Source organism: Leopardus geoffroyi, chromosome C1, assembly GCF_018350155.1.
Source record: "Leopardus geoffroyi isolate Oge1 chromosome C1, O.geoffroyi_Oge1_pat1.0, whole genome shotgun sequence".
Taxonomy (NCBI): domain Eukaryota; kingdom Metazoa; phylum Chordata; class Mammalia; order Carnivora; family Felidae; genus Leopardus; species Leopardus geoffroyi.
The window spans coordinates 100514029-100528255 of NC_059328.1; the positions used below are offsets into that span (position 1 = coordinate 100514029).

Here is a 14227-nt window from a genome sequence, read left to right on the forward strand (position 1 = left end):
TTGTTGAGTACTGGTTATAGCCTCGGCACTCTTTTAAGTTCTGAGAATAAAACAGTGAGTAAAACCGCTTCTGCCCATCTATGGTTTACATTCTACTTGCGGGGGTAACAGGAATGAACAGGGTAGGTATGTGAGAGCATGTGTGTGTTTGCACACGTAGACCTACACATACGTGCACTGTTACTGGTAAGCAGTAAGGGGAAAAACAGAGCATGGAAGAGGATGAAGGGGTTTTAATTTCAAATTGGATGTGTGTCAGGGAGTGTGTGCAAAAGTAGCATTTGTATAGAGACCTGAAGGAGATAAGAGAGAGCCATGAGAACATCTTTTTATAAGAGCATTTATTAGAAAGGGATAGCAAAGGGAGAGACAGCGAAGCAAAAGCATAACTGGCATTCTCAGAGAACAACAAAAAAGGTTAGTGGGGCTGAAGTAGGTTGCTGGAAGAGAAAGGAAGGAGAGAGTGAGGCACAGAAGTCATAGAGATTCATTGCTTATAAAGATTTAGAGCCTCTTAAAGGACTTTTACCCTGAATGGCCTAGGGAGTCATTTGGGCATTCTAAACTCTTCACTTCTGTATTCTCACTCTGCTAGGTTGAAAACAGGCTAGAAGAATATTCTGTTACTAATTTAATTCAGTAAAGAAAAACAATTAAAAGTACCCATGCATTTAATATCACCTCCCTTCTCAATAATCTACAGTGGTTCTGTGTTATCAGTTGTGTTACTTTAAGTTTCATTGTTTCTATTTTAAGGTTGTTTGTAATCTTGCCACATTCTATCTGTTTAACCCCATTTCTTCCAGTTCTTCCACACCCAGGAATAATTCTTCTGGTCCTAAGTCTTCTTAGGAACTTTTAGCATTGTCCCATTGCCCACCATTTGTTCTGGTAAAAATAACTGGGGGATTTCACATAATGCACATTGGACTCATAAAAGTTTTTCTGTAAATAAATGAAATGTTGTAGAAGTCTTAATATTGTTGAGCCTCTTAAACATGTGAAATAATTGATGTGCACTCATGATTGTATCCATCAAGAATCATAATAGCAGAAAACAGAATCTGTTTTACCTAGTGATTTATTACAGGGTACTGACTCGTTAACAGAATCTTTGGGAGGGCCATGACATCAGGTATTTTTGTTATAATACAGCTTGGAACCATGCAGCCAGGAGAAATGCTGAAATATCTGATGAGTTTGAAATCAATTTGAGAGAAGATAGGCTTGAAGCATATAGGAGAATGTGCCTTTTTTCCTACTAGGTTATTGTGACCCAGTCTCATTTTGGAGCCTTTAAGTCAACAGTCTCCAAAGGTGGGATAGAGAGGCATATCCACTTGGATATGCTAAGAATATTAGAAAGTTTACTCTGAATATCTTGGTAGTAGTACATGATTTTAAAAGTTTGGAAACCACTGATACTAGTGTAGTTTATTGTTTCATACCCAAAATAGCAGTAGTTGAAGCATTTATAACTCTCAGACTTGGAATGTGAACTCAGACCTTTTCTTTTTAATAATGTGGATAGATGTTGATGGAAAATGTTGAGACATAAACATGCTTACAGTAATTCAAGGGCATTTATCCAAATCTTTGTTTTAATATTTGTGCTAAGCTTGTATACCATCGGATGGACATTTCATAACCTGACATTTCTTGGACTTTTGCCAGCTGAAAATACAGATAATATTAACACTAAAACCACATCCTTCCCTTTCAGTTAATTATAATTTCAGGCCATTACATACTCAGCTTTCCTCAGTATCCAGTTTACAAACGTTTTCTCTGATTGCTGTATGCTTCATTGTACCAAAGAGATGCCCTTTTTTCTCCTTGTACTTCTGTGTAGTATGTGACCTGTGAGAGATCAGCAAATGACAATGGCTTTAATTTATGAATGGGTGGCTATAATTTTTTTATAAAAAGTTCCTTTATGTTGTTTTGATCTCAGATATTCAAGATTAAAGCAGTTCAGCTGGCTGAGAAACTCCTTCCTGCCTTTAACACACCTACTGGGATTCCTTGGGCAATGGTGAATCTGAAAAGGTAAATTTTATTTTTATGTGGTTATTCCTGTTCTGAAAGAATTAGATTAACTTAGTGTTAGAAATTACTAATGATCAGCCCTCCCCATACTTTATAAGACTTAAATTGTTTTTCTCTACATATATGCAGAAATATATTTCTTTATATTTTTTTTAAAAATTTTTTTTTTTTCAACGTTTATTTATTTTTGGGACAGAGAGAGACAGAGCATGAACGGGGGAGGGGCAGAGAGAGAGAGGGAGACACAGAATCGGAAACAGGCTCCAGGCTCTGAGCCATCAGTCCAGAGCCTGACGCGGGGCTCGAACTCACGGACTGCGAGATCGTGACCTGGCTGAAGTCGGACGTTTAACCGACTGCGCCACCCAGGCGCCCCTAGAAATATATTTCTTTAAAACATTCTTTGGTTTTTTGTTTTGTTTATCTCTACATATATGCAGAAATATATTTCTTTAAAACATTCTTTGGTTTTTTGTTTTGTTTTGTTTTGTTTAAAAGTTCTTCACTTTGGAACAATTCATCTGCCTTAACTGTATTCCGGTTTCTACTGCTTGCTTCTCTAAGTGTAAATTTCTCTTCCTTACCTGTATGTTTCTTTTATTTGCTTATTCATTTCCATTTCATGTTGTAATGGATTCAAAGTGCTTTGCCTCTTTAATTTTTTGTGTACCACCTGTTGACCTTCTAAGTCATAATGGAACACAAATGTGCCTTAAAACCAGGCCTTCCTATTATTGAATGATCAGGGAGAAAATAATTCATGATGTTGACCCTAGGATTCTTATTATGGTGTTTGTACTGTTGAAGTTCAAAGTGAACTCTTCAACATTCTTTGCAGTATGTTCCATTCTGATAGAAAACACTGGTTTCACTTAGAAATAGATGAAAGAAAAAATTTTGATAACTTTATAAATCATGCAAAGATATATAATTAAAAATAAAAAAATTGGGTAATGTCAGTATATCTAACTTGCATTGAAATAATTTATGCTGACTGGAATTTTTACTGCGTACATTTTTCTCCAAATGAAATTTATTATTCCTCTCAATGTTGGAGCTTGGAAATTACATGAAAATTTGACTCTTGTTCTTGCTGCCAGGCCCTTTAGAATGAAGGTTGGGAACACTTATTTTTCTGGAATCATGATTCTGTAACAACTTTATTTGAAAAAAGTGATCTATTTTAATTATTTCTTTATAATGGAGAGCTGTATAGAGTTTAGATTTCCATTGAGAAATTAGCATTTAATGCTGAACATTAAATTTAACTTCACTGTTCTCTGATTTCATGCTCTATCTATAATATAAATTACCTCCTTGTGAGGGGGATAATTTGGCTGGAGTTCCACAGTGACCTACACAAAAGGAGATGGCCAAATGACGTACTACATCTGTTCTCATTCCTTATTTTTAAGACAGATTTTCTGAGGTTTCCGTCAGTACCATTGTCAGAGTCCTATAACTTTCCTAAATAATAAGAATTATTATTAATTTAAAATTTAATTATGAGTTGAAGAAAGACTGCAGGATGTTTTCTTAAATCACAAAACCTCAAGCTCAGATCGAGCTGGAAGTGGGAAGGCATTCAACGATCATTGTCTTGAACATTTTATAAATTTAATTTTCACTTACTTTCTCTGTGTATATTCACACAAATACACATTTTATTTGAGTTTAGATCATAACTAATTATTTACCTATTTTTTTAAAGCTTTTTCTTTTTCTTTTTCTTTTGGTTGAGCTCTGCACGTGTCCCATACATAGGCTTTCCTCCTCTCTTGCTGCCTGAAAACCAACCTATGTTAGCCCCACGTGTTTACCTTCTACAGTATGGTACAGGCTCTGGGGCAAGTTTAAAAATTTTGTGTGGTTTTTTGGATGCTTGCTTTTGTGCCTCTTATTTTTCTCACTCAACAGTATCTCAGGGAAATACTCTTCCAGATCATCTGATAAAGCTCTAAGTCAGTCTTCCTGATGACTACCTAGTGAAACGTATTTAGTGTAACCTAAAATACATTGGTTACAATGCTATACATAGGTTGTACCATAATTTATTCAATCATTGCCTTATCAATGGCATTTGTTTCCATTATTTTGCTACCATAAACATTTTTAACAATAGTATCCTATTATATATGTCCTCTTGTAGTGAGAATTTTTCTCTGAAAATGATTCTCAAGAATATGATTGCTGGATCAGAGGCTGTGTGCCTTTTTTTTTTTTTTTTTTTAAAGCTTATTCATTTATTTTTGAGAGAGAGAGAGAGAGAGCACAAACGGGGTAGGGGCAGAGTGAGAGAGGGGGACAGGAGACAGAGAATCCCAAGCAGGCTCCGCACTGCCAGCGAAGCTCTACGCGGAGCTCGAACTCGCAACCACAAGATCATGACTGGGGCTAAAATCAAGAGTCGGACGCTTAACTGATTGAGCCACCTAGGCGCCCCATGGCTGTATGTGGGACAGATTCTCAAATGTAGGATTGCTGGATCAAAGGGTATATGCATTTTACATTTAATAGTTACTCCCAAAATGTTTTCCAGAAAGACTATAGTTTCATCATATTTCTACCTACAATGTGTGAGAGTACCTAAATGTCCGCAGGTGTAAGTTCTGCTTAATTTTTGATAGACTGATGGCTATAAAGTGTTAGTCATTGTTATTTTCATTTGTGTTTTATGACTAGTGAACTTGAGCATCATTTTCATAAATTTATTGGACATTTAGACTTGCTTTTTTTGCTTTATTTATAATTTTTTATTCATAAGTTTTAAATTTTTATATATTCAAATATGTCTTCTGTAACATTTGGGTTTACAGTTTTTGTTAAAAAGATTGTCTCCTATATTTTTTATGTCTTCTAGATTTCTAGTAAAGGTTTTTGTAATATTGCTTTTTAAAAAAAATTTCATCATGTATAGTGTTAGCTGCAGATTTCTCATCAATTGCCTTTGTCAGGTTGAGGAAATTCCTTCTCTCCCTATTTTACTTAGAGTTTTTATCATGAGTGGATGTTGAGAAATGCCAGATGACTCTTTTTCTTCATCTGTGATGATCATAACATTTTTCACCTTTATTCTGTTAATATGGTAAATTATTGTTAGATTTTCAAATGTTCAACCAACTTTGGATTCCTGGGATAGTCCTTGGCCATAATATATTATCCTCTTTAATGTATAGCTGTGTTTGGTATTAGAGTTATCTGGTTTCATAAAATGAAGTAGGAAATAGTCTCTCTTCCTCTGTTTTCTGAAAGCACTGGTGTTACTTCTTCCTTAAATATTTGATAGATTCACCTACACAACCATCTGGGCTAGAAGTTTTCTTGTGGGAAGATTTTAATAACATATTCAACTATATGTATGTATGTATGTATATACATACATATTTCATACATGTATATTCAACATATCTTATATATGTGATATAAATGTATATATGGATATTCAGATTTTATTTTCATTTTGTGTCAGGTTAATAGTATTCATAAGGAATTTATCCATTTCATGGAAGTTATCAAAGATTTTGGTGTGCAGTTGTACATGTTACTTTCTTATGCCTTTCATGTTTCTAGGCTTTATAGTGATAACCCCTCTTTCAGTCTTGATACTGGTAATTTGTTTTCTCCTTTTATCAATCTTGGTAGGCATTTATCAGTTTTATTAATCTTTTCAAAGAACTGACTTTTGTCTTTAACTGCATTTAGTAACATTAATTCTATGATTTATGTTTTCTGTCTCATTGATTTCAATTTTTTTTTCCTCTTCTGTACTTACTTAGCTCTTTTTAAAGCTTTTACATTGGAATTCTAGGTCTTTGATTTTTACCTCTTTTTTCCCTAATCATTTTTTTCTGTAAGAATTTTATTTATTTGTTTATTTTTATAAGAATTTTAAAGCTGTAAATTTCATCCCAGAAATTTTAATGTTTTTTTTCATTTTTCAGTTAAAAGTATTTTATAATTTTCCTTAGAATATCCTCTATGACAAATCAGTTATTCCTTTTTTAAAAATATAATTGCTTGTCAAATTGGCTTACATATAACACCCAGTGGTCATCCCAAGTGCCCTCCTCCATTCCCATCACCCATTTCCCCCTCTCCCCCACCCGCATCCACCTTCAGTTTTTTCTCTGTATTTAAGAGTCTCTTATGGTTTGCCTCTCTCCCTCTCTGTTTATAACTATTTTTTCTCCTTCCCTTCCCCCCTTGTCTTCTGATAAGTTTCTCAAGATCCACATATGAGTGAAAACATCAAATACTATCTTTCTCTGATTTATTTCAATTAGTATAATACCTTCCAGTTCCATCCACGTTGCTGCAAATGGCAGGATTTCATTCTTTCTCATTGCCAAGTAGTATTCCATTGTATATATAAACCACATCTTTATCCATTTATCGGTTGGTGGACATTTGGGCTCTTTCTATAATTTGGCTATTGTTGAAAGTGCTGCTATAAACCTTGGGGTACATGTGCCCCTATGCATCAGCACTCCTGTATCCCTTGGGTAAATTCCTCGTAGTGCTATTGCTGGGTTGTAAGGTAGTTCTATTTTTAATTTTCTGAGGAACCTCCACACTGTTTCCCAGAGTGCCTGCACCAGTCTGCATTCCCACCAACAGTGCAAGAGGGTTCCTGTTTCTCCACATCCTCGCCAGCATCTGTATTTTCCTGCAAATCAGTTATTCCGATTGTGTTGTTTAATTTGCCAAATTTTAGAATCAGGGAGGTTTCTTAGATACCTTATTGTTTTGATTTCTAATTTAATTGTGATCAGCGAAGATATTCGGTATAATTTCAATCTCTTCAAATGTATTGTGTCTTGTTTGTGGCTCAGCATATGGTTTTTGTTGGTAAAAATACACTTGAATCTGTATTCTGCAGTTGTTGGGGTAATGTTCTATGTTAGGTTAAGCTAGTTGGTGGTGTTGTTTAGATTATCTATGTCTTTCTGGATTTTTAATTAAGTTAATTAATGGTATACTTCTTTAATGAGTTGCTGAGATGAAGTATTAAACTATTTCCAACTGTGATTATGGAATTACCTACTTCACTCTATTTCTGTCAGATTTTGCCTCCTGTATTTTGAAGCTTTACTCTTAGGTATTACATGTTTATGATTTGTCTTTCTGATGACTTTACCCTTTTATCATTATGATGTGCTCCTCTTCATGTCTGGTAATATTTTTGCTTGGAAGTTTGTTTTATCAGATGTTAATCTAGCTACTCCACCTTTCTTTGCTTACTACTTTCCTGATGTATTCTTTTTACTTTCAGCCTAACCATATTATAATTTTAGTTCTTTTAAAGGCAGCATGTAGTTGGACTTTGCCGGTATGAAAATAACTGCCTTCTAATCAATTAACATGAAATGTAATTATTGCTGCAGTCTGATTTAAGTTCTGTTTTTTTAAATTTATTTTATTTTATTTTTTAAATTTACATCCAAGTTAGTTGGCATGTAGTGCAACAATGATATCAGCAGTAGATTCTTTAATGCCCCTTACCCATTTAGCCCATCTCCCTTCCCACAACCCCTCCAGCAACCCTCTGTTTGTTCTCCATATTTAAGAGTCTCTTCTGTTTTGTCCCCCTCCCTGTTTTTATATTATTTTTGCTTCCCTTCCCTTGTGTTCATCTGTTCCGTGTCTTAAAGTCCTCATTTGAGTGAAGTCATATGATATTTGTCTTTCTCTGACTATTTTCGCTTAACATAATACCCTCTATTTCCATCCACGTAGTTGCAAATGGCAAGATTTCATTCTTTTTGATTGCCGAGTAATACTCCATTGTGTGTGTGTGTATACATATATATACACACATATATACATATGTGTATGTGTGTGTATACATATATATATATATACACATGTGTGTGTATGTATGTATACATATGTATACACACACACGAAGTATTAAACTGTTTCCAACTGTGATTGTGGAATTATCTATTTCACATACACACATACACACACACACACCACATCTTTATCCATTCATCCATCGATGGACATTTGGGCTCTTTGCATACTTTGGCTATTGTTGATAGTACTGCTATCAATTGGGGTGCATGTGCCCCTTTGAAACAGAATACCTGTATCCCTTGGATAAATACCTAGTAGTGCAATTGCTGGGTCGTAGGGTAATTCTATTTTTAATTATTTGAGGAACCTCCATACTGTTTTCCAGAGTGGTTGCACGAGTTTGCATTCCCACCAACAGTGCAAAAGAGATCCTTTTTCTCCGCATCCTCGCCAACATCTGTTGTTACCTGAGTTGTTAATGTTAGCCATTCTGACAGGTGTCAGGTGGTATCTCATTGTGGTTTTGATTTCTATTTCCCTGATGATGAGTGGTGTTGAGCATTTTTTCATGTGTCAGTTGGCTATCTGGATGTCTTCTTTGGAGAAGTGTCTATTCATGTCTTTTGCCCATTTCTTCACTGGATTATTTGTTTTTTGGGTGTTGAGTTGGATAAGTTCTTTATAGATATTGGATACTAACCCTTTATCTGATATGTCGTTTGCAAATATCTTCTCCCATTCCATCGGTTGCCTTTTAGTTTTGCTGATAGTTTCATTCTTTGCTGTGCAGAAGCTTTTGATTTTGATGAGGTCCCAATAGTTCATGTTTGCTTTTGTTTCCCTTGCCTCTGGAGACATGTTGAGTAAGAAGTTGCTGCAGCCAAGATCAAAGAGATTTTTTTGTCTGCTTTCTCCTGGAGGATTTTGGTGGCTTCCTGTCTTACATTTAGGTCTTTCATCCATTTTGAGTTTATTTTTGTGTATGGTGTAAGAAAGTGGTCTAGGTTCATTTTTCTGCATGTCGCTGAACAGTTTTCCCAGCACCACTTGCTGAAGAAACTGTCTTTATTCCATTGGCTATTTTTTCCTGCTTTGTCAAAGATTAGTTGGCCGTAAGTTTGTGGGTCCATTTCTGGGTTCTCTGTTCTATTCCGTTGATCTGAGTGTCTGTTCTTGTGCCAGTACCATACTGTCTTGATGATTACAGCTTTGTAATACAGCTTAACGTCCAGGATTGTGATGCCTCCTGCTTTGGTTTTCTTTTTCAAGATTGCTTTGGCTATTCGGGGTCTTTTCTGGTTCCATACACATTTTAGGATTGTTTGTTCTAGCTCTGTGAAGAATACTGGTGTTATTTTGATAGGTATTGCTTTGAATATGTAGATTGCTTTGGGTAGTATTGACATTTTAACAATATTTGTTCTTCCTATCCAGGAGCATGGAATATTTTTCCATTTTTTTTGTGTCTTCTTCAATTTCTTTCTATAGTTCTTCAAAAGCTTTCTATAGTTTTCAGTGTATAGATTTTTCACCTCTTTGGTTAGATTTATTACTAATTATTTTATGGTTTTTGGTGTAAGTTCTGTTTTTCCTTCCTTCATTTCCTTTGTCCTAACATCTTTTGAATTGACAAATGTTGTAGAATTCTGCTTTACTTTATTAGTGCTTTTATTTAACTAATTTATTATATTTTGGGGGTGGTTGCTATAAAATCATGGGGTACAAAATTAATTTTTCATTTAACAGAGTTAATATTGTACTACTTATGTATAGTAACATTTCAACCCTACTTTTCCATTCATCTCCTCCCTCCCATCCTTTATATGCCATAGTTGTGAAATGAATTGCATTTAATACACTCTAAATCTCAAAACGCATTATTAAAATATTAGTTGAAACAGACCTATTTACTTTATAGAATCGAGGAGAATGATATTCTAGTATTTACCCAGGGAGTTACTATATCTAGTACTCTTTATTTCTCTCTGAAGATCTGACCTTTCTTTAATCTGGTACCACTTCATTTCAGCCTGAAGAACCTTAGTATTTCTTGTAATGCTCATTTGTAGGCTTGAATTCTCACTTGAATTTCTTTGTTTGAAAAGTGTTTTATAAAAAAGTTTTTTATTCTTAAAGGATTTTATTTTTAGTGTATGTAAAATTTTTAATTGGTGAGTTTTTCTGCCCTTCAAAAACATTCTTTCTTTCTCCTATGTTTTCCATTGTTTCTCATATGTTTTCCATTGTTTCTGATTAAGTCATAATTTAAATCATTGTTGTCGTATACATATATAGTCTTTTTCCTCTGAATCCTTTTAAGATTTTTTTTATTTTTGGTTTTCAGGAGTTCAATTAAGAGGTGCCTCAGGTTTATTTTGGTTGTTGTTGCTTTTGTATCCTCCTTAGGCTTTGTTGATGAGCTTGTTGAATCTGAATATTTAGGTCTTTCACCAAATATAATGGTAAAATTTTGGCCATTAATTCTTCAAATGTTTTTTTCTTCCCCTTTCTTTACCTCCTTCTGAAATGTCATTTACTTGTATTTCAGAATTTTTGTTTTTGTGTCATGGTCGCTGAAGTCTTTGTTTATATTTTTCAATCTTTTTTTTTTCCTATGTTCTTCAGACTGAATAATCTCCACTGATCTGTCTTCATGTCTTCATGACTCTTTCCTAAGTTGCTCTAATCTGCTCTTAAACCCATGCAGTGGAGTTTTTAGAATTTTGATCTGATTCTTTCTCATTCTGTTTCTGAGATAGAGATTTTCTTTTCATTCATTGTGAACACACCTGTATTTCATAAAGCACAGTTAGAATACCTGGTTTAAAGTCTTACTATTTCTAACACTTGGGCCATCTTGGAGTTGGTGTCATTGATTAGCTTTTCACTTGAGGCTAGGTAACATTTTGAATGAATCTGGGACATTCTGAAAGTTTTGTTATGGAAATTCTGGATTCTGTTATGATTAGGTGTGTGTATGTGTGTGTGTGTGTGTGTGTGTGTGAGAGAGAGAGAGAGAGAGAGAGAGAGAGGGAGAGAGAGGGATTTAAGTAGTCCTTTAACTTCGTTCTTAGTTGGATTCAAACTTCAAACAATGTCTCAATTCATTTCATTTCTTTATCTTTAACCTGTATTGCTCCAGAGCATTGTTTCTGTTTTCAAGCATTCCTGATTCGCATGGCAGCCAGGGACAAACTTCACATACAGAACTAGAGGCTTCCCCTTTCTTGCTCTTTTCTCCCCAGCATTCTTTCTCCCTCTTTGTTCAGCAGCTGTAATTGCTGCAAAAACTGGCTTCTGATTCTTTAAGACAGAAGGACTGCAGGTTTTCTGTCAGATTTTCTCTGTTCTGCCTAGTATGGGCTTTGAATTTGGGGTAAAAGCTGTAAGAAAGTGTGAAACTTACCCCATACTTGCCCATATTTGCAAGTTTCCACTGTCCTTGGAATCTGACCACTTTTGTTTTATTCTCCAGTGACTTTAGGCCAGTTTGTATTTCATCTAGAGTTTATAATTTTTTTCTGCAGGAAAGATTAGTTAAGTCATTAGAAGATTTCTGGGTCATAATGAGAGCAGAAATTAGAAAAAATTTGTTAGATTTATTCATAGATTCTTGGTTTTTAATTTTCTGCAGGAGAGGTTAGTTAAGTCATTAGAAGATCTCAGGGTCATAATGAGAGCAGAGATTAGAAAAATTTTGTTAGATTTATTCATAGATTCTTTGTTTAAAAAACACTATAATAAATGGTATTATTTAAAATCTTTCATTCCCTACTGCTGGAACATAGAATATAGTTGTTTTTGTAAACTTATTTTGAATTCGGTGATCTTGCTGAATTTGAATCCTCTTGTTTAATAGCAATAATTTATCAGAGATTTCTTTATATACAGGCATCTCACCTATGAATAGGGGCAGTTTTGGTTTTACCCCCTCCCCCTTACTTTACTGGCTAGAACTTACAGCAATAGTATTGAATAGAAATAGTGACCAAGGATACTCTTGTTTAGTGGAAAGTGAGTTTTTACCATTAAGTGTGATGCTAGTCATAAGACATTTCTATTATTGCTAATATTTTAAGAGGTTCTTTTTTAAAATTGTGTATTGTTGAACTTTTTCCAAGCAATTTTTCTGTAGTTATCGAAATGTTGACAAGAATTTTGTTCCTAAATCTTTTTATTCCAGACATCCACATGGATTTGTTTTTCAATGAGAAACCATTATAGCATTCAAGGAACAAATCCAGTTTGATCATGATGTACTATTCTTTTTCTATATTGCTGGATTTTAGTTGCTGATATGTTGTTTGGGGTCATTGTTATCTTTTTCACACATGAGATTGGTCTGCACTTTTTAATACTCTTGTCTGGCTTTGATATCTAGGTTCTCTTTCAAAACATGTGGGGTAGTGATTCTTCTCATGAAGAGTCTGTTTAAGATATTTACTAATTTAATTTAATTTAATTTAATTTAATTTAATTTAATTTTGTAATCCCAAGATTCTTGGTAGACACTTCTGGTAAAGTTACTTGGTTCCAGATTTTATTTTGAGTAAGTTTTGATACTACTGATTTACTGTCTTTTGACACTTAATAAGTGACATTAATTAGATCATGTTTCTGTTTTCTATTTAAGTAAATTTTAGTAATTTATGTGTTCATAAGCCTCTGTCCATCAGGCACAGTATATATTACACTCTTGTATTATTTGTTTACTCTGTGTTATCTGTTATGTATTTTCCTTTTTATACTGATATCATACATTCGGTAAAAGATAGCATTTAAATTTATGCTGAACTCTCCTAAGCAATATACTATAGATATGTTAGATGAATAACACAGTTTTTGTTTATTTTTTAATAGGAAGTACAAAAAGTGAATCTTTGTAGCATGGTACATTTATAAACATGATCTTATTTAATTCTAACAATATCCATGTGAAGTAGATATCTTTACTTTATAGATGAGGGAATTGGACATCAAAAGGGCACACCTGGGTTTGTCTCCTGACATTTGATCAGTGCTTCTATCAATTTTCTTTTCTTCTAAGTTTTTATTTAAATTCCAGTTAGTTAACATACAGTGTAATATTAGTTTCAGATGTACCATATAATGATTCAACACTCTTTTTACATCATCTGGTGTTCACAACAGGTATACTCCTTAATCTCCATCACCTATTTAGCCCATCCCCAACCTGCCTTCCCTCTGGTAATCATCAGTTTGTTCTGTATAGTTGAGTCTGTTTCTTGGTTTTTTCTCTCTTTCTGTCGTCCTTTCCTTGCTTGTTTTGTTCCTTAGATTCCACATATTAATAAAATCACATAGTATTTGTGATTTCTCTGATGGACCTATTTCGCTCAGCTTGATACTCTCTCGTTCCATCCATGTCATTGCAGATGGCAAGATTTCATTCTTTGTTATGGCTGAGTAATATTCCATTGTGTGTGTGTGTGTGAATGAATGTGTGTGTGTGTGTGTGTGTGTGTGTGTGTATGTTTGTGTGTGTATGTTTGTGTGTGTATGTATATATGTATGTGTATACATTTGCATATATATATGTATGTATGTGTGTATTTGTATACATACACACCACTTCTTTATCCATTCATCAGTCGAAGGACACTTGGGCTACTTCCATAATTTGGCTATAGTAGATAATGCTGCTATAAACATTGCAGTCCATGTACCCCTCTGAATTAGTAACTTTGTGCTCTCTGGGTAAATACCTCATAGTGCAATTGCTGGATCATAGGGTAGTTCTATTTTTAACTTTTTGAGGAAGCTCCATAGTGTTTTCCAGATACCAGATTGTACCAGATTGCATTCCTACCAACAGTGCAGGAGGGTTCCCCTTTCTCCATATCCTTGCCAATGCCTGTTGTTTCTTATGTTGTTGATTTTAGCCATTCTGACAGGTGTGAGGTGATAACCTCATTGTAGTTTTGATTTGCATTTCCCTCATGGTAAGTGATGTTGAGTATCTTTTCATGTGTCTGTTGGCCATCTGTATATCTTCCTTGGAAAAATGTCTGTTCATGTCTTCTGCCCATTTTTTAATTGGATTATTCATTTTTGGGGTGTTGAGTTTTATAAATTCTTTATATATTGAATATTAACCCTTTTTCAGCTGTTATTTGCAAATAACTTCTCCCATTCCATAGGTTGTCTTTTAGTTTTATTGATTGTTTCCTTCACTGTGCAGTAGCTTTTTATTTTGATGAAGTCCCAATGGTTTATTTTTGCTTTTGTTTGCCTTGCCTTGGGAGACGTATCTAGAAAGAAGTTGCTATGGCCAATGTCAAGGAAGTTACTGCCTGTACTCTTTTCCAGGATTTTTATGGTTTCAGGTTTCACGTTTAGGTCTTTAATCCATTTTGAA

The 14227-nt window shown here is 34.4% G+C and overlaps 1 protein-coding gene across 3 annotated transcripts in view; it reads left to right on the forward strand.

The window, feature by feature from the left end:
• The window catches only part of MAN1A2 (mannosidase alpha class 1A member 2), a 175202-nt gene that overhangs the window by 76558 nt on the left and 84417 nt on the right, over positions 1-14227 (forward strand). For all 3 annotated transcript variants that reach the window (XM_045478809.1, XM_045478811.1, XM_045478812.1), the window contains exon 6: positions 1955-2049. In XM_045478809.1, coding sequence (XP_045334765.1) covers positions 1955-2049 — 95 coding nt within the window. The remainder of the gene's footprint in view (positions 1-1954; positions 2050-14227) is intronic.